Below are 21,895 nucleotides of genomic sequence, written 5' to 3' on the forward strand. Positions count from 1 at the left end.
GTAGTCAGTGGGGAAAACTGGCTCCTGTCTGCCTGAGAGTGACATAATCGCACTCACACTAGGATCTGACAACCACCAATACCTCAGTTTTTTTTTTTTGTTAGGTTCTATTTATTTGTAAAAAATAAAAAATAAAAAAATAAATCCAATTATATATTTTTAAAAGGTCATAGAAAAGTGCATGTACCAATCTGACTTCAGCCGACACAGCCTTATCAGAGGGGCGTCGCGTCGGCAGCTCGTCCAGCACTCTGTTCCTAAAGGTCATCGCCGGGGGAACGTCTTGCTCTGGGCAGGAGGAGTCGGACTCGTTGGAGGAGGACAGGGGCATCCAGTTGGCCAGTCCAGAGCTGGAGCTGAGGTCACTGAGGCTGAGGGGAGGACTGCTCAAAATGTCCAGGTCCGAACTGCGGCTTAAGTCTTCTGACCTCTTCTGCTGTTGGCTGGGCAGGTCTTCGGGCCCCTTCCACACGCCCTCAGTCACTTGTCTGTACATAAAAGGGGAGAGAAGAACACTACAATACATACACACAGGCCTACAGTGTTAGAGACATCATATGCCAATCAAATGTACATCACAATCAGGCATTTGCAAATCTGAAAGAGCTGGGGGAAATGTGTAAAATGGACATATAAAAATATAAAAAAATGTATTGAGACATCACTTTTTTGTGCTTTTGATTATGTTGTACAAATTTTCTGCCATAAAAGTTTTAAACTGTAAAACAAAATCTCTGCCCTTAATAAACAGTTGCAAATAGAATAAAAATGACATATAACACATTGTTCCAACTTTTTCAGGATTGGATTGCACAAACATGAATTACTTGTTGTAGTTGAATAAAAACACACACAGATAACAGTCGTGTACCTGCGTAGCAAGCTTAGTGCATCGGTCATGTTGTTGCAGCGTTTTAGAAGAGCCTCCAGACGATAGGGCTCTTCTTTCAAAAACTTTACAGCCTCCACCTCCACCCGCAGCACCACACGCATCTTACTCTGCAGACTGGGGAACTGGTCTGGAGGACAGAGGAGAGTTATTTCAGCCAGTGACAATCCCAGTGGACAGTATCTGCTATTATACGACATACAGCCACATGGTATTAACACACTCGCCCTGGTTTGGTCCTAGTTTGGGGTTAGCTCGGTTTAGTCTTGTTCTAGTCTGAAATAATTGGAACTAATCCTGGTTTAGTTCAAAGTTAATTGCCGGTCTAGTGGAAATTTTTACGAGATGTTTGTGCAAATGGCAATAAAAGCAGTTATAATGGTGTAAGCGTTAAGTAGTAGAGAAATTTCTAAGGGTTTTGTAGTAGAAGCAATATTAATAGTAAGGGTCTTCTATAACTATCTCCAAATATATATAGTGCGAAGGCTCAATACATTATTTTGATACATACAAGTTAGCAGATATCTTTAGATAGTGGGATAAGTCATATACATTGAAGGTAACAAGATCTATGCTAGTGGTAAGTTTCTCCTACCTACCTATCTACCCATGCAGTTTTTAACGTTCATTTATTTATTGCTTACAACTGGTTCCATCGTCTGTTTAACTGGATTATTAACCATGTAGAGAAATCTTTTGAAATTTAAACATGGCTGCTGAAAGTAAAACTGTGCTAAATACTATGTGACAAAACACTGAAAAGCCTTAGTTAAATAAGACATTTGAGAAGTATTTTCCACTTAAAGTATGTCTCAATAAAACTTACATAATCATGAAATAGATGTCAGTTTTATGTGAATGCCTCGCCCGATTATAATAAAGATGATAGCCATGACTTGACTTTTGAAAGACTCCTGTAAAGCTGCAGCACAGACGCTAACTGAAGCAGGGGTTGGCTTAAAGACCTTAAGATGAGTCTGACATTTCCTCATCTTCTCATTTTTAAAACTAAACGCACACGGCCAAGAGGGACACGCGGTGAATAATAAACAGAGGAGGTAGGATTTAGAGGCTCATTATGTGTATGACAGAGCGGGATATGGTAAAATACTGACTCTTTAACTCGGCGAGCGTGTCTCCCAGCGCCCTCAGCTCTTTGCTCTTCTGGTCCACGTCTTGTTCTGTCACCAAACCGTGGTTCACTGAAGAGTTCCTCTGCAGCTCCTCCACTGACTTCTCCAGATCACTGTGGAGAGAATACTACCCTTAACAAAGTAATATTGACTCAACAGACACTGTATTTGCTAAGAATTTTGAGCTGTAAGATTGCCGATTCAGGAATTTGGCAAAAAAAAATCTCATTGCAATTGAGATTAAAGGTGTACTATGCAACTTTTCTGGGTTGCTGCCTGCTTATCTTTGGAGATGTGGATTTTGCCTGGAATGTGTTAAATTATACGACAAGCATGAGGCCAAGTTACAGGTCAGATCTGTTAAGAGGTGACCCTGCTCACAGTAAGAATGCGTGTTTTCCAAGAGCAAGAAAACATGTGTAATTTAATCATTTATTTATTTAATTCCAGACATGCAAGGGGACATTTCAGGCAAAGCAATAACATGCCCGAGGTTGTGAATTACATAGTGCATCTTTAAGTTTGTCGTTTACCTTAAAAACATGTTTCAGTTTACAGTGCTCATATTAAAAATGTCTAGGAGTGAAGAAAATCTGAATGGCTAAACTATTGTGTGTAAACTATTGTGTTTCAGGACATATTTGTTGAGATCTAAACTGCAGGATTGGCAGGTATAAAACAACTAGGAGACAGGGTATTATAAATGCACTGTAGTGTAGCAGCATTGGTGAATTGCCAAGTTGCTCACTGCATCCAAATAGAAGTCTTGGTTATTTGCAGTTAATCTTAGTGCGCTAGAGTAGATTACCACATATTTCCACAGTCCAACAAGAAACAAAGAAAGCCTATTTTAGTCTCTTCTAAAGTAAAACTCAAACTAAGGACTAAAATATGCAGCACAACACAAGATCACAAAATCCTGATAATAAATAATTATCCATCTGCGTCCTTGACTCACTGCAGCTGCTGTATGAGAAGCTCCTCTTGGTTGAGGTACTTGAGTCTCTCCTCTTCCACCAGGAGGCGCTGTCTTTGGAGAGGGTCTTCTTGGGTTCGGGAGGCATCCAGCATCATCAGGCTCAGCTCAGTCTCAGTCTGCCTCAGCAACGACAGGACTGCGTCTTGATTTTCCAACTGGAACAAGAGTATAAATACAAAATAAAACTGAGTGAAAGTAGGGCTGGTGATAGTGACAAAAATCTAATTGTGATCTCATTCCTATGGCCATCTGCGATTTCACAATTTCTCTATTTAATGCATCTCTCTGATCAAAAACTGACACTTTTCCCCACCAAGTTCTCCTGTTGGTTGGGGCATATTGATAGACAGTGCTGACTTTTTTTTTATAGAAACACCCTCTCACATTAAACACTTGCACATTGATAATGCAACTGCAGTGCACTTACTATTGATTGCCAAATTTAAACTGTTTATGCACAATACAAACTCACCTGGATGTTGCGTAGCTGTGAGAGCTGCTTGCGGAGTGCGTTGGTATTCTGCTGCAGGCCCTGGAGGTGCTGCTGCATTTGAGAGCGAGACACAGACACGGACTGACTGGAGCCGGACGAGGGCGGGGGCATGAGGGCCAGGGGGGCAGAGGGGGTCAGCGCTGCACACAACCAAAACATCAGTGCTTGGAAAAATGATATGAGTTAGGATATAGTAGGGCAAAGAGCATGAGATGTTACTAGTTGGGACAAGATACAAATGTAGATCAAAGCATAATGTAATGAAGTATAAAATGTTATAGAAATCACGATTAGTACTACGGCGCCACCTGTTGCCAATGCTGCTGTTACTACTTGTACTATTACTAGTACTACCACTACTGTTACTACTTCTGCCTCTATGGGCCTCATTTTTCATTCTAGGTGCTAAACTGCGAGTATAAACTGAAAAATATCTTGTGCAGTTTGTGGGCGTGTTGCGTATGGTTTACCATTGGGAAATGTGCGTATTATTTCTGCTGCAAAACTGATATGTAAATGAGAACATTCAGCGAGTGTGAAAGTTTGCTTCTGCTCCTATGGGCTGTTGAACTGTTGAAGTGTTGTGCAAAATCGTATTCGCCCTACTTCTCACCATTTTCAAATAGTGTTTAGCTTAAAAAGCGTCTGACGGGGAATCATGAAAACTTTGAACAGAAAGTTTACCAGTGGTATCCTTTTTGCTGTGGACTTAAATGTGGGATGACAGATTGCGGAAGTACGTGCACAAAAGTGCACATGGCTGTGGCATCGGAACAGTGCACGGACAGGTAGGCACCCTGCGTCTCATCCAGGACAACTGGACCCCACAGTCTCTGCTTCAGGACATGGGACAGACGTATGAAAGCCCAGTTTGATAGACAGCTGCTGTACAAAACGCTTTGGTTCAGTGGAAGACTTCTGGGAGTGAGGTTCAAATTGTCGCAGGTAAAGAGTATTTTATTACTGCTGCTTTGAAAACATATTACCTCACCTGTTTATATTATCATGCAGTTTTTGTTCTCATAGTTTAAATAAATCTGGCAGCACCTGCTAAACAAATTCATTTGCACTTCCTCTGCCTCAGAATTGGAGCATGTTGGCGAAAAGACCCATTTTACTTATTCATTCACTTATAGGAGCAAAATTGCACTGCGTCTTCTTTAGTGTCTCTGTGAGAAATTGAGTCGGGTTTAGCGTGTTTATGTGATAAGCACATACACAAGTGCTTGATAAATGAGGCCCTATATGAGCTGAATCTGAACACTGTCTATATTATGTTTTATTTTCATTTTGTGCACGACACTAAATGATAAGCTATGTAACTTTTATGGTGGGGAGTCTACCACCTGTTTCCATGGAAAGGTTATTGCTTGACCTGGAATGTTCCACAGACACACATTAAGGCTTTGAATATATATATATTTCCATAGAAACAAGGAGGTGACCAGGCCAAGTCACAGGTCCTCGGTGGAGAAGTGGCCCCTCTTTCAGTAGAAAAGTTATTCAAGTATTTTTTAGCAATAAAAACACCTGTAACTGAATAAATGTAACGTCGCTACTTTTAATGCTATACATGTATAACATCCAGGCAAAGTGATAACATTTCCATAGAGACCAGCAAGTGGCAAACCACAACCGGAAAACTTACATAATCCACCTTTATAATTGGCAAAGTAAAAAAGAAATACTTTGACATTACTTAGGTGTTGGTAAAAGAAATATCGTTTGATGGATTTATGACATGAGTAATTTGTCTTCGGTAATACCACCTTACAAAGATTTGATGAAAACAGTATGGGAAGCCACTAGGGACACAAAGGTCAGTACTGAAAAAAAAAAACATATTTCCACTAAATCCGTGCAGACAAACTATTGGAAAAAGTCCCCAGACGGCTCCAAATATCAGGCAAAAGACATCAGATAATCCTTTGAAATGGGAATGAAATCTACATTGTGACAGTAATTAGGATGTAGAGTCAGACGCGTCATGCACAGACAAGACAAAGGGAGAATAACTAGCACATAATCCGTCGCTCGATAACAGATGGGGTTGTTTTTCCGAGTTGCATTTCAAGGCAGTTTTTATACTTGATTATATTTCAGAGCTTTGAAGCACAGTTTACAAAGCGTGACAGCACCTGGGTACCCAGTCACACCTGAACTCAAGGTCAAAAGGTCAAAGCTAAGATGGTATTTGAGCACGACAGCTCCCAGACAAAAAGGTTCTGAAACTGTTAAATGATTGGTCGGCTCAATGGCTACCAGCTGCTCCCAACTGTTCAATACAAGTCTTATTTGAGCTGCACAGAGGAGGCAGAGATAACACTGATGACACAGGGTAAAAGACATAACTATGTAAAGTGTGTTCAAGCCCACGGGAAGATAAGCGGCCGACACAAAGCATGAGGCATGTAGAGCTATGATGAAATTAAAATAGAAGAATCCATTGTAAACTGAAACCAAAATGAGCCATCTTCAAATTATTATTGGATTAAAATTCTATTATTCTTCTTCTAGTTATGTACAATCAGATAACAAAGGGAAAATATCCACAACCTCCCAAACTTAAACTGGTTATCTCAAATCTTGTTTTCCTTTGATATGTTTTAAAATGGGAAAGGAAATTTGTTAATGGGAAGTAATTTTCCATTTTTGTTGGACAATAAGATGTTGCATAAAAATATATTATACTGTTAAAATGTTGGGTAGATTTGGTAGATTAAAGGCGCGCTACCCACATTTTCCAGAGGAGGGTCGGCTACCTGCTTTTCTCAGCGGAGATGTTATTGCTTTGTCAGAAATGTTCAACAGTATTATTTAATTGTGGGATCTTGAAAAGTATGCATTTTTACTGTGAACAAGCTCAAGTCTCCAGTTTTTACATGTAACTTCTGACAACTCATCTCCATAGAAATAGATGAGTTTAATGCCATATTGTGGATTATTCCAGGCAAAGCAATACAGCCTCCATGGAGACAAGTAGATAGTGGACTCTCCATTAGAAAATTTCATAGTGTATCATTAGGCGCGTATACAAAGTGAATCATTTAGTTTGAGGACAAGCTACTGTCACCAAAATTACAATAAATACAAGGATTTAATGCAACTCATTGTTAACACATAAACCACAGGGATATAGATGGAGGTCTACTACTACAGGGGAGAAGTTAGTCTACTGAGACACACAGGGTTAGAATAGAGACATGGGGATAAAGGCAACACTTTGGAAAACATCGATCTACCTTTCTTTTTTTTAGTTCGTCCAGCTAAAACGAAAAGCATGGGCACCAGTTACAAAGCAGCAAAAATTAAGCTTATATTGCAAAGAAAAACACATGTGACACACTTTAAAATTAGGCAAAAAATGTCAGCTTTGTGATAGAAAAACAGCCAATTTGCGCAGCAGTGGATAGCTATGGCAGGCAGTGAAACAAGTGTCTTATTTTGGCGATCACTTACTGTCAGTTCCTGAGCAGTCGCTGGCTGACTCAATCTTCTCCCTGGAAAAGGCCAGTGTTAATGTACTTATATGGAGCATTACTATAGCGATGCAGTCTGGAGTATTGATATACGATGCAGGATGTGGAAAATGTATGTGTCGGCAGCAGCTCAATGTACAATGAGGTGTGCGCTGGACGTGATGGATGGTGATGGGGAGTCGAATCTGAATTAGAATTGAATCACTGGGTTTTATAGCGCCGCTGACAGCTGGAGGAGAAAGTTCAGGAAAAAAACACAATAATTCTACATCTGAAAAGTGCGAGGCAAAAATAGAAGCTTTTCAGAGTAAAAAATGATGTTTAGTATAACTTAACATAATTCAGAATCTAGAAAGTAATTACAATATAAGGATGTGTAGCATTGCACTTAAAGGGCCTATATTACGCAAAATTGACTCTTCGCTTTTAGCTGTGTTGGAATGTCATTACCTGCTCAAAAAATAGCTGGAGTTGTGTTTTGTTTGTTGTTATTCACACACGTCTTAGTAATCCCTTATTAGTCTGTCCACATCTCCAAAGCTCAAAATGCTCTGTTCCACATTGTGATGTCATGTAGTAGTATTTTTCAAGTTAACAGTTATCTTTTATGCTTTGTTCATTGGAGATTGGCAATTCCAGGGCTGAAATGATCAAAATGATTCTAGTAAAGGTGTATGGAGTTTAAAAACACGGTGGAGCGCCTCCTGTTTTACCACATGACATCACAAGGTGAAACAGTATATTTCATTTGAGACAAGAACTGAATATACACTTCATGGGTGTTAAAAATGTGTGAATGAAACAAAACACATCCATATTACACTATTTTCTGATCTGTCTCATCAGACACAACTGGAGTTTTGCTTCGTTTCAAACATGTTTAACACACAAACTGCATATTTAGACTGAGTTATTCTCTCAAACATCTGTTCTACTTTGGAGCACTTCCTGCATTCATACCTGACATCACACTGTGTTTTTTGAACTCCACACACCTTCACTAGAATCATTTGGATAATTTCATCCCTGGAATTGCCAGTCTCTACTGAACCAAAGGTAAAAGGAGCGGTACATGACATCACAAGGTGGAACAGAGCACTTTGAGCTTTGGAGATGTAGACAGACTAATAATAAAGTGTTAGTCAAACATGTGTGAATGAAACAAAACACAACTCCAGGCATGTGTTTGAGGAGGTACCAACACTACAACACGTCTTAAAGCTCTCAAGAATAAATTTTGCATAATATAGGATGAGATAAATGATCATTTGTTGCCAACGTAGAGATTGTTCATTGCCTGTTTACATTCTTTCTCCACTGCTCTTTGATTCTTCTGAGGCTCTATAAGGTCAGCTATTAGGCAGCACTTGATGTTGAATTGATTTGGGGCGTATCCCATGTGCATGATAGTGATGACAGATGCATGTTTGTATAGGAGCTGTCTGCTTACGGGCTTTCTGCCTCTGGCGCTCTAGTCAGGACGCGCTGCAGCAGCCCAGTCAGACTCGCTATCTGCTTCTCCATAGCCTCCATACGCTCCCTGTAAACACATAAACACACAAACACAACAGGCTTTTTACTTTGAAGGAAAAGAGGATTTGGGAATGTGGCTAATCCCTGCACAATTGTGCAGTGTTTGTCATTTCCCCAACGTGTAGAAAAGAAGTATTGACTATTTTTCCCTGTTAATAATTAATTGTGTTGTAGTAGGATTCAAATGGGAATACTGTAAATAAGCAAGTACGAATGGTTTATGTTACAGCTACATTCATAGACCAGAGTCAAAACAGAAAACTGTCAATCAGCTGTGTACATTTTGTTTATATATAACGAATGCACAGCTCTGTAAACCCAGATCTATAGATGGCACTGAATAGTAAAACATGTTTAAACTACATATGCATATGATAGGCCTATGTGAGTTTATTTTTGGACATCTACTCATCTTGTATTCAGTGTGTTAATCCTGTTGATTTGCATGCAGGATGTCACTGGAAGATTTGTGTTTTTGTCACGATTTATAAATAAAAGCACTTCATCACACGCTCTGCTGTGAGCTACTTGAACGTGAACCATGTTGTAAATATCCATTTTTCAACTCATTGAGTCATTGGCCTCTGAGCTGAATGTCAATGAAAGAGAATACGTTTTCATAATTTCTACTTTCACTGTGGTATGCGGGAGCCAAACTTTAAATGTAGCACTGAAAAGATTCATTAGAGTAATTGTGTCTAGTCGACTAAAAATAACAGTAATTGTATCTTGATAAACATCATTGTTGTACAGAACTATGGTTGTCAAAAGTATCAAAACTCAGATATGAATCGATACTAAAACTAGTATTGAAACTAGATACTCATTTAAGCAGGTATCAGTGCTAAAAAAGTCACAGAAATGAACCCTTCCTGAATAACTTTAGAACGAGTTTGAGCTGTATCAGAACAAGTATGAGACACATAGACTAGTGTGCACCCATGGACTGGAGAGATAGAGGGACTATACAGATATGAGGCCACATGGTAATATAAAAGAAAATACTACAATTTAATGTTGAAAATCACATTCTATTGTCTAAAGAAAGTGTTTTTAATTATCATTGTGGTATTGGAATCAGCATTTTAGTATCGTGACTCATTGTAATTATAGAAATAATCGATGACTAGTTTACTAAAAAACTAATCGTTAGCAGCCCTAATTAAATGGTAAACACATTTAGTACCTAGTTTCTGTCTCATTGCCCATCAGTGGAGACCCGTACACCCCGCCTCCTCCTCCATCCGCTCCAGCCATCAGACAAAGCTGCTCCGCGGTGAGCCCCAGCCCACTCTGCCCTCTGGCTTTCGGACTGTCCCCAAATACAGATGAAGTCACCGAGTCCCTTCTTAAGCTCTGCCTCCCTGGGGACCCCCGCCCCGGCATGGTCCCTCCGTAGGGGTCTCTCATATCTCTCATGTCTGGGATCTTCTGTGGAGAGGAGGGAGGGGGCACTCGCAGTCCCATGGCCAGCATTGAAGCAGCATAGGCGTCATTATAAAGTGGTCCCCCGGGTCTGTAGAGCGCCTCCCGTTCCATTAACTCGCCTTGTAATGCTGCAGCCGAGTACGAAGTTAGTGATCGGACAGAGCCGGCACCCCCTCCACGCCGGTACAGAGACCCGTAAGGATCCGCTCTGCTCGGGATAGGGGAGTGAGGACCCCCTGCTAGACTCAACCGCCCCGGGTCTGGACCGAGAGAGTATGGGTCGGCATAGATACCCCCTCCTCCACGATCATCCCCCCTCAGCAGCACCATACTCCGGGACCCCCCCACCTCATCGTCCGGCTTCACGTCCCGGCGCTCCAAAATGGCGCTGGACGAGGCAACGAAGGCGGCCTGCGGGTGGTGAGGCTGCTGATGGGGGGAGGAGTGGTGGGACTGGGAGTGCGGGTGGGGCAGAGAGTGGGTGTGGTGCGGGGGTCCGGCATATGAGGAGGGCCGGCCGCCGCTGTACAGGAGCCTGGCCCGGGACGGAGAGCCCTGCGGGGGGGAGGCAGAGGCAGACGAGTGCTGGGAAGACATGTGCGCGTTACTGAGGCGACGGTTTGGAGAGTCCTGAGGGGCGTACACCATCTCCCTCTGAAGACACAAAAACAGCAGACATACAATTTAGTTACACTGATGGCCACATAGTCGAGGGTGTTAAAAATATATATGTATACACATTTCCTGAATAGTTTTGTATGACCTTGACCTTTATCAGGACTATAAGACCATACAGTAATGAGTAATATGCGCTAATATTTGGTGTTTTGACTCAACAATATTAAAACCAGACAACTTTATTGGTGGTGAGTGGTGGGAGTGTTTTAAAACTAACCTTAGATATACACATTTCATTTAGGTGCATTCAAGTCCTCATAGGAGTTCAGATTCTCCTCAGTGGAAACCGAATGAGATGAAAATAGAAACCAGTTGTGGTTAAGTGCTGACTAGAGTTTCAGTTTCCGCTAAACAAATTTGATGTGAAAATGCCAAAATTGACACTGATTGACGTAAGAAAACCACTGCTACAAATTCTGTGGTGAAGGTGAGAAAAGAAAAGCAAAAATAAGTCTAAGATGTAAAGGGTTAAGTGACTGCCAAAGAGAGCTGCTCAGCTGATGTGGGCTGGCTCCTGATCCTCTGGCTGCTGTAAACTGCCATGACATTGCCTCAAAGAACTTGTTTGATTTATAAGCTGCCTGCAAGTGTTTACACCAAGAAATTACTGATGCTTCCTGGTGCTCTCTAGCGAGTTGGGCTTTATATGCAGCCTGTATCCATGTACTTCAGTTGTAATCTATCAGAAAACATAGCCATATGAACTTCTGTATATATATATTTCATGTCATGCCTGCTTGCAGCCTCCAAATGGCATTTTAAGTCGCTCTTGATCGTTTATTGATAAAACTGAGCGTGGTTGGCTTATCTTTGGCTTTGTGCCCAAATGTCACTAGGCGAAATGTGAAACAGAGCAAGGACAGGGACCTCCAACAAAAGCCCAGAGGCACAGGCTAGCAGTCAAGTGTTTAAGATACAATGAGAGAGCACAAAAGGCCAACACAGTAATCAATATAGACATATCCAGGATACAGGGCAAATTGAAAAAACAATATTTCCACATAATAATCCTTAGGCTCCTCCAACAGTACCCTATGGACAGCCTCACGGGCCACTAATGACTGTGCTGCTATCATCTTCAATCTTGTATCTTAGCAACGGCTACTTATCGACGCCAAAGCTGAGTGTAAAGACATTTCAACGCACCTCCAAGACTCCCTCAAAGCCGCACAGGGCGACCTCTTCAGCTAGCGTCCCCTCGACATTTTTCCATTGCTAAATATGCCAATCCATCACATCCTAAACTACTGTGCGCTAGTGGACTTCTATAATCCACGTCATGCTTTTGTGATCAGCGATTGGGGGAATATTCTCGCTACGGTCGGCTAGCTTTCAATAAGCTTGCCCATACACATTCACCTTGGCAGTAAAAGAGGCAGTACCTCACGGGCATAAAAATTGAGGTATAATGTTGTAAAATGCAGCCAGATATTGGCAGCCAACCGTTCCCAAAGGAGTCATAGGAAAACTGACCTCCACAACATTAGCGGGCAACAAGAAATCATCTTTGGACTGGGAAGCAATCAGGAACACAAGCAGGTAAACAAAAGCCCTAGGGTGCAGGACAAGCTGTCAAAAACGCCCTTGTAGTAAATAACGCATTTAGCATTCAGTCCCAATGCTTTGCACATGTCTGAGCTTTGGAGCAATCTGGTTTGTCATTTTGTTCGGAGCCGCAATTTTCTCATTACCATAATCACAATGTAATTAGATGGTAACAAAATGCAACTGCTTGTATGAGAAACACTTACTCTGCAAAATTGAAAAATATTGAGCATTTTGTGACTTTAATGGTGTCTGTTTTTATTTTGTATCATTAGTAATCATGCTAATCAGTCTGTTGTCCCATTTGCTGCTAGAAGCTTCAGGAAAAATAGAGATAAATTACTTTTTTCTTGTCAGTCAAACATGAAAAGTTACCACAGTGATAGAGGCGATGGGAGCTGGGAAGGTTAAGTGGTACGGAGGGAGCTGTCACCGAGCAGTGTCATAGTTTCATAGTTTTGGTTTGTATGTGTTTAACGTGTGTGCACTATGTAACATTTCTGGTAGTTTGTCGGACACCTGCTTATCTCACCGAGGTGTTATTGCCTTGCCTGAAGTATTCCACAGTGTAGCATTAAACATATCCATCTGGTATTGATTTAATAATAGTGTTTTTATCAGCTAAACGTTGAAAAACTTAATGTGAATGGGCACTCCTCTCCACAAACCTGACCTGTACTTTGGTCTGGTGGCATTTTTTTTTAGTCCTCACTGTTTCTGTCCGTTTTAAATGTATTTTATATTATGCTAGTTTTGTTTTGTTTAATAAAAAAGTAAATTAAAAAAAAGCAATGATGTAATAAGGTAGGTAGGATGAAGTCAGTCGTGTTTGAATATCATCGGTTTCAGCTTCCTGTTATATGAAACATTTTGAGGACTTTTTCCCATTCAAAGCATATAATATTTTGTTTTATATTGTTAATCACTACGGCAATGGTCTTTTTTCTTTTTTCATCATTCTGGACCCATGCATATATTTTTTGCAGCAGGCGGTGAGTCAGATCTAAGCTGTACCTTCTATGTTCAAACGGTTGGCTAACGGTCCATTTTCCATTTAGGTACACATCTACAACCACGGCGCACACTTTTAACGCGGTCCTCGGCTGAACCTGGAGAGGCAGTCTATCATTTGGTGTTTATGCCGTGCTGCATCTGTCAGCTTTTTGTCGACTCAGCGCCGGTGACGTTAGCTGGCGAAGGTCCAGAGCGGAGGAGTAAGATCACATGATCCACACACATAGTACAGTGTGAGTGATGGAGGGTGGGAGGGAGTATTAGATGGTGAAATGTGTTTGGATATTTCATAGTAAAAGTGGAGGATTACGACAGAGATTGATACCCAGATACTAATTTATAACTATAATCCAAATTATGCTAAAACTACGAGAACAAATCCCATGATAATATTAAAATAACCAATTTTTTAAGCTCATTCAGTTCCTTGGACTCATAAACACTACTACTACTACTACCACTGCTATCACTACTACCACTACTACTACAAACTACACTGTAAACAGAAATGCAAATATTTTCCAAGATGTATCTGCACAGAGGTAAATTTGTATTAAAAATATATCGAAAAAACAATGTTTCAACTCTTAAGCTAAATGACTGCTTGTGACTTGCGCTCAGAATGATTTTAATGAGGGAAAGATGTCACTGTGTCTGGATCATTTTACTGGCTTCACTTTACACGTTGGCACAGCACTAAATAGAGTTATCACACTGGATGGATACTCTAACTCCTCTGTCGTCAGTCGGCCCACTCGCTTTTTTGGCAAACCGTTGTGGCTCTGCATACTGTCTATTGAAACCACCTTCTGTTTGAGTGGGTTTATACAGACTATTCAAATACTTTTGTTATGTAATTGGCAAATCTCCGACTAGCGGATTTAAAATGTATATTAAATGTCTATGGATTCATAACAACATCATGCAAATACACCAGCTAAATTCACTTGCATAAGCTTAATATTGCACAACGGAAAAATGTTCCCAAATATATGTTCAATACAAATTTATTTTAGATACATTGTGGAAAATATTTGTCTATAGTGTTATTTCACAATTCATAAATGCCTGTGAATACTAGTGATGAGCCAAACGGTTTATGAACACTGAATGTGCTTTAAAAAGTGTTTTATTTTATTTTAATATTATCATGTGATTTTTAGATTAGTTCTGGTCGTTTTCGCTTTTCCAACCTCATTGTGGACAGACACTTACCCGGAGGTCTCCATTGGCCAAGTGCGGGTTGTGGTGTCCCGGGTAAGTTCCGTATATGGGCTCTTTGCAGTAAATCTTAATTACGCAGCGATCTTGAACGTCTCGTGGGTCCTCCAGCTCATAGAAGACATTACGTGTCTCATCTTTGATCAACAGTGCTGTAGTTGGAGATCTAAACATCGATATCCATCAACAAAGGACAAAAAGAAGTGTCGTATTAATAAACAGTACATGCTTTTCCAATGTGTGTGTTTCAAGTTTCTAAAATGAATAGGGAATTGGAAGATCTTTAAAGCGTGAGGGGGGCATAATGAGGTAATCAACACAGTGCACTCTGAAATCGAAGTCATCATAAATATAATAGCAAAGAAAATTTGGACTTCAGTAACAGAACATATTATTGATTTTCTTGCTCTAGTCAGAGAAATGAATGTACTTAGATACTTGAAAAGACTATGGCCTTGAGTGACCACAGCAGTCTGCTTCTCAGTTTATCTGGGCTTGGACAGGCACAATAGAAACAGCGGGTTGTGATTATAGCGTTAAGAATAGAACGTGAAAAAACAACTGAAGCTCACTGAAAATTCTATGATGTGTGACGTCATAATCATACGGTCTATAGGAGTTGAAAGTTGTTATTGGATAATCCTCATATCTCAAATAAATGTAAAAGTAGTTTCATTCATGTTGGCTTATTAATGTAACAGGAACAAGTCTTTGGTTTATCTGACATAAATCATTTGAGGTGATTTTTATTTCTTTCAATTATAGACAATATACTCGATATTCAAATTTTGTATATCTCCATAACAACGACTGTGATAGCATCCACTTTGGATATATACTCTGTCAAACCTGTACCTGAGCATTGCCATGGTGAGCCTCTGGGGGAACATGTGCACAATGAGGGCTCTCAGCGTGTCCAGGCTGGTCAGCTCGTGGGTCAGGTGCACCCTCCGCGTCTCCTCTCCGAGCTGCAGGAACAAGACCCCTGCATTTATGGACGGGGAGCAGCAATGAGGGGGAGTACAGTGACGTCAGGGATGAAGAGAGTGGGGACAAAATTCAACAATGTAATTCACCTTTTTAGAGCATTTTTCCTAAAATGTGTAACTTTAAAAACTGGTTTCAAGTTTAATAATTGGATCCAACTGGAAGACAGATTTTTGAAAGAAATGTAAGGAGGTAGACTTGGTTTTCTGTAGTGATAACACTGCTATGTTAAAAGTGCACTATGTTACCTTTTGTGCTGGAGGGCTGTCACCTGCTTGTCTTCATGGAGATGTTACTGTAATTTTCCACAGGATGGCATTATAATTATAATATCTGGCTCCATGGAGATAAGAGGAAATGCTACTAGGCCTTGTAACAGGTTGGATATGTAGGGAAGCAAGCAGACCCCTAGTAGTTTTTTTCGAGCCATTTTTGTTTTTGCTATAAAACACTTGATACATACAGGATAGAAAAGTTCAATGCCATACTGTGGAAATTTCCAGAGAAAACACTAACATCTCCATGGAGAGTAGCAGGTGACAAAACCCTCATCAGGAAAAAACTCTATTTCACACTGTATTAAGGTATTTCTAACTGCTGTAAAAATATTATAGAGAGCAGCATAATAAATATTTATCAAAACAAAGAAATAAGTGGCTTTATCCAAGGGAGGTCTGGCACAGTTCATAACAAAGCAGTCGATATTGATAAAAGATAATTGCTGATTCATTAGTCTGGTCCTTATATTAAAATAACCTTGCCACCAGCGAGGCAAGTCATAGAGACAGCCAATTAACAGCAATAATGTATAATAAGTGTCTGATAACGTCTTATAACCTTTGATTAAAACGATCAACACCACCACTGCACCACCTTTGTACATTCGCACCATCAGACTCCTAATTTATTGCATCTCACCAATTAAACCCCTTGAGACTGGCTATCACAATCATCCCCTCATTAACTATACTCAGACATGGAGAACAGCTGCAGTTTCACAGTCTACCTAATGTAAGTTAAGTATGAGAAAGTACTAGCGCTTTATCTATGTGATTTATGAATGGGACTTTGATAAAATGAGCCCAGCTGGTCACAGGCTACACATTATGTTAGGTGCACTGCTACAGGCATCATCCATACACTGTTTTAAATGTAAGTAGGTCATTGTGTGGAAAGAAATGGGTAATAAAAACTAGATTACATTGATTGCATTAAACTAAAGCCACTAAATTGCTTTAACAATACTGCAAGTATCTTAAGTATGTGGTTATGATAATATCTGATTTTTGTAAATAAATACCTAAAAGAAATACTGTGCACCCTAAGTTTCCTAACATAATGCCTTCCCCAAAACCCCCTCGGTGTCATGTGTTGATAGATATGTAATAGTGGAGAATGAATTTGCTCTGTGACCCTGTCATTAATCACAGGTGACAGGTAATGAGTGAGGCAGCAGACAGCTCTGTTAAAAACCTGCCTCTTCCTAAACCCATCTACACACAACTGAACTGACTTTCACCTGACACTGGTTTACTCGATTTACATTGACGCTGTCAGTCACCCTCCATAAGCAACTGCCATCACACTGCACTTCAGCAAAACCAGACTGTCTGCGAACGCTCACAACAGACATGTAACACTTTATAATAATGTTACATTCAGTATGTAAAGGTTTTTGATAGTTAGATAAAGGCAGGAACATAATCTCCAATTGTAATGACTGCACATTGGCACATAATTAGTTTGTTTTTATAAGAGCAATGTCAATATTGAGCTCACTTGTGATAAAATATGATATTGAAATGTACAGTCACACTTATATTTTAATGTTTTTAAATGTTCTGCAAATCTGTAAATACTACAAACATCTAATGGTCCTGGTCTAGTCCTGGAGTAGTCCCAGTTTAGTCCCGGTTTAGTCCTGTACTTGTCTTTGTTTAGTCCTGATGTAGTCCTGGTTTAGCCCTGAATTAGTCTTTGGTCCTAATGTAGTCTCAGTTTAGTCCTGGTTTAGTCTTCGTTTGGTCCTGATGTAATCCCAGTTTAGTCCTGGTTTAGTCCTAAATTATCCCTTGTTTCGTACTGATGTAGTCCCGTTTTAGTCTTGAATTGGACTCTGTTTGGTCTTGATGTAGTCCCATCCCTAGTAGTCCTGAATTAGTCCTGGATTAGTCTTGGTTGAGTCCTGGGGTAGTCCTGGTGTAGTGTGTGTTTGAAATGTTCTCATTTTGATGGATGTAACATAAAACAGTATAAGAATATCTTTAATTACATTTATACAGAATACTCATCATGTACTATGCACGGTACATCTTGAGGACAAACGTGTAGGACATGTTTATAATAATGCTGATTTACTGTATTTTATAGGAGACGTTACCACATTGACCTAATGAACTCCACTTTAACCCTTGACTGACCTGGAGCGCGGAGCTTGGCCTGGCTGGAGGAGCGGGCCAGGGGCAGGCTCTGTCTCAGGCGGTTCATGCGGTTGAAGCCCATGGGCAGGTCCGGCTCAGACATGGTCTCCAGGTTTTCAGCCGAAGCGAAGGACACTCGGCTGGCCTGGTCCGCAAGGGCAGGCTGAGGGGGGCTGAGGCGGGTCACACGGGGAGTACGACTCTGAGGGGGGAGAGAAAGAGAGACAGAGGACAGAGAGACAGACAGGAAAGAGAAAAAGAGCAAAAAGAGAAGAAGAAAGAGAGGGGAGTGAGAGAGAGGGAGAGAAAGAGACAAAGAGAGAAAAAGATAGAAAAGGGAAGCAATAAAGAGAAGGCGAGAGGAGAGAGATAAAGAGGGGGGAAAAGAAAGACAAAAGAAAGTCAGAAATGAAAGATTAGTCCATTATCGTGACAATTTTGTGAGAGGAGACTATAGCAGGGAGTGTGCGAGCGACAGAATGTGGAGAGTACAATACTGAAAATCAATGCAACGACACAAAAGCTACAGGAGCAGAAATCTTTAATACACGGGACACACAAAAGAGGGGGCTATATAATGTAGCTCAGCTATATGAACAAAGGGAGGATCCTGAAGACAAAATTAGTAGCAGAAGCCCCCTAAATATACTGACTTCAGCATCTGGCACAAAATAGTCAATGTGTGCACAGTGCAACCAATCATTTCTGTATGTCTCTCCCAGCTCTCAACTCCTGTTTCACACCTCACTCTAGAAAATATGACAAAAATGGGTCAAAAAGTATAAAGAATTTTCAGAACATTAAAATAACTATTTGGTGGGTACCTTTGTGTTCCTGTGTTAACCCAGAAATGAATTAATAAAATGGCCCTTGGAGGTTCAGCCAGAAGCTTGTCTCCATGGAGATGTTGCAGCTTTGCCTCTAATGTTTCACAATAATGCATTAAACATGTTAATCACTATGGAGACAAGCAGATAACACTACCATGTTAATAGTCAGATCTGTGGAGAAGAGAACCCAAAGTATGCAAGTTCAATATATAATACAACTTAAGCTGCCCAAAGTGCTTCACAAAGAAGTCAATAAAACAGATATACTGTACAGAAAATATGACAGAGCAATAAAACTACACAGCTCAAAACATGCAAAAGTGGCTGTGTGGCTGAATATCTTGTGCTGAAACATTTAATGTATGCAGACGACGTGGTTGTTTTTAGTCTGAGCACCGCTGGTCTACAGCAGCTGGTCTACAGCAGCTACTCCACATCTGTTCATCTTATGGTGTGGAGCGTCATATTAAGTATAACGCAACTCAGAGTATGATCATGATCTATAGGACCAAAGAGGACAAGCACATGAGATATCTTAATTTTTCCCTGTCTAATGTGTTGAGGGTTACCACTAAAATGAAATATCTTGTGCATATCATTACTGCGGACATGGCAGATGATAATGTGTACAGACAATGCAGGATGTTGTATGCTCAAGCTAATACTCTTATGTTCAAGTTCGGTTCGTGTTCTGATTATGTAAAGCTGATGTTTAAATCATATTGTACACTACACTATACAGATTTGAATTGAAAACAATAAAATACCAAGATATCCTGTCTAGCTAGAATTAAATAAAATTAAAGCAATAAATTGTATAAATGCATCACAGACTTTAATGCCATAGTGTGGAACATTCCAGGCAAAGGAATAACATTTCTAAGCTCGACTACTCCCCACACTCAACCATCTTAATGACTACAATAGACTTAAATGTGATCGTGTCCACCAGACTACAGCAGTGACGGTTAAGCTGCCAATCCGCCAAGCAGCGGGAGCCCAAATTGAGCGGGACCCCTCATTAAAGCACTACCAAGCGTTGCCCGGACAGGTTGGCTTTTAATGAATCTACACTGACAGACATTTTCCAGCCCAAAGAAAACCGTAATGAGCTCCCACAGTGCCTCGGCAAAAGCAGCTAGCATCTCCTCCACACATCTCCACTGTCACGCTCCAAATGCATGCTGTTTGGAAGTGTAAACATATATGTTAGAAAAAAAAACACACAACATTTATGTACAATATGCATACATGGAATAGTAAGAGGTGTTAAGGTGATATAAGGCTGCTATTTCCAAGATTAATAGTGAGCTTTCTACCTCATAAAATTCAAGTTACGGACCAGGAAATAAAGCAAGAGTGATACATTTGGTTTTGTGAACTGTGAAAGAAGGGCAGAGGAAAAAAGATGGGAAATTGAATACTTAGAAAATCTGCGAGGGAGGAAAGTGCAGAAAGAAACGTAAAAAAGTTTTCTTTCTGACTTTGTTCTAAATTTAAACAATAACAGCTCAGTGTGAGATCCAATATGTCTCCCACGGTGACGCCGCAGTTTGAGAGCGCTCCCTCATCGGGGAATTGTAGCAGATGGCGTTTTAGAGACACATATTGTAGACACAAAGTTATTACCGCTATACCTTTGAAACACCAATTTTGCGCATATATGCCTTAAATATCCTTACGCATTATTAATATGATTTTTGTTCTCTTTATTTTTATTATTACATTCACATCCAACAACAAACATTTGATGACTGCAAAATGTGAAAACAAAGTTGATCTGTATTTGATCTGTAAAGATACACTGTTACTGGAGTTAATATACAAAACTGGAGTGAATAAACGCAGAAAAAAGGCCCTCAAAGCATTATTTGAATATTAAAACACTTAAACAGGTCTAATTACTGGGGTAAATTATGATTATACATGCATCGTTTGCCAAATAAATATGCATTGGTGAGCTCTGTAGAGAGTAGGGTCTGTGTATGTCGTTGGGTTTAAAGTTAAAAATCACAACTTAGAGTCAACTTGCACTTTACCATGGGGGTTATCACATCAGTAACTACGCAGATATGAAACATGAGATTCCTATAGAGACACACCTCCTCTGTGCCTCTGTCAAACATATCAAATCTAATACTCCTGTCTATTGTGTTGTACAAGGCATCAGACAGTATTTCTCATGTTATTATGGCTTCAAAACACTATTGGATCAGCGAATGCATTACCTCTGTGTCTTCTTTAAAGTATACGGTGAATATAATATTTATCTGTTCGTTTAAAGTACAATACAAACAGTCCACTTACATGCTGTTATCTCACTGTGTGTATGTCAGCATTCAAGTGGCCCAAGTGTCATTGTATTTACTCCATTGACTCGCGGTTTGACCCGATAACATCTCCAGGCAATATGTGTAATAACACAGACATCAGAAGGAGTAATTTGGAGGCACTGCAAAAGGGAACAGGGAGGTTAAACGGCGGATATGAGACGTCCTCTGATTTGTAGTGCAAGTGTGGCTGGAGAAATATGGAAATTGTGAACTTGATAGAGAAACAGGTTCAGATGCCATGTGTTTAATTCCGTGTTAATTAACAGGAAATGGCATCAGGGGTAAAACCTATCCAATTCAATTCCCAAAGCAATAAACTTCCATAATTTTGGAAGTGCAATCTTTACACACAGTATAAGACCACATAGACTAGTATATGCCCATGGACCTAGACTATGGAACCTACCTGGATGACTGAGGGATCACACAGATATAAGGCCAAATGAGAGTATAAAAGAAAGTACAAATTTAATGTTTAGCAAAAGACAAAGTTTAAATCTGTCAACTGGACAAATCATTGTAGGAGTGAAGCCCATCCAAGCTGCTTCTTCAGTTCTGGTCAGATTACTGCTGAACACTGCCTTATATCTATCTGAAGGGAGGGGCTAACTACACTGAAATTGTAAACAGCTTTTATCTCCAGTTTCAGCCTTAACGACCCTATTCAACCCTTAATGGCTCTCCTATTGTTCTCTTTTTTTGTTTGATTTGGGTCTGAGGATGGAATCATAGATCTGTGAGAGATTATCTCAGGCCCCCATTCCTGTTTAAGGAATTATTGTCTTTCCTAACAAAAATAGCTTATTTAACTCCCCTCTCGAGCCATTTCTTTTCTCTTGTTAAGATCTGTACCCCACTATCTTCAAAGTGAGATGGAGATGTACGGCAGACTGGGGCCCAGAAGAGCTCTCACGCCGGTCCCTGCACTCTTCA

General features: G+C 40.3%; 1 protein-coding gene across 4 annotated transcripts in view; it reads right to left on the reverse strand.

Annotated features, from left to right (window-relative positions):
* The window catches only part of LOC117387574 (SRC kinase signaling inhibitor 1-like), an 81,036-nt gene that overhangs the window by 9,624 nt on the left and 49,517 nt on the right, over positions 1–21,895 (reverse strand). For 3 of the 4 annotated variants that reach the window (XM_033985106.2, XM_033985111.2, XM_055229650.1), the window contains 12 exons: positions 17,800–18,001; positions 15,248–15,377; positions 14,387–14,558; positions 9,693–10,588; positions 8,424–8,513; positions 6,954–6,994; positions 6,737–6,760; positions 3,474–3,634; positions 2,981–3,156; positions 2,005–2,135; positions 872–1,019; positions 188–515 (listed from right to left, as the gene is read on the reverse strand). In XM_033985106.2, coding sequence (XP_033840997.2) covers positions 188–515; positions 872–1,019; positions 2,005–2,135; positions 2,981–3,156; positions 3,474–3,634; positions 6,737–6,760; positions 6,954–6,994; positions 8,424–8,513; positions 9,693–10,588; positions 14,387–14,558; positions 15,248–15,377; positions 17,800–18,001 — 2,499 coding nt within the window. The remainder of the gene's footprint in view (positions 1–187; positions 516–871; positions 1,020–2,004; positions 2,136–2,980; positions 3,157–3,473; positions 3,635–6,736; positions 6,761–6,953; positions 6,995–8,423; positions 8,514–9,692; positions 10,589–14,386; positions 14,559–15,247; positions 15,378–17,799; positions 18,002–21,895) is intronic. The other variant, XM_033985108.2, reaches the window with a different exon arrangement.

The sequence above is a fragment of the Periophthalmus magnuspinnatus genome, chromosome 19 (genome assembly GCF_009829125.3).
Source record: "Periophthalmus magnuspinnatus isolate fPerMag1 chromosome 19, fPerMag1.2.pri, whole genome shotgun sequence".
NCBI lineage: Eukaryota > Metazoa > Chordata > Actinopteri > Gobiiformes > Gobiidae > Periophthalmus > Periophthalmus magnuspinnatus.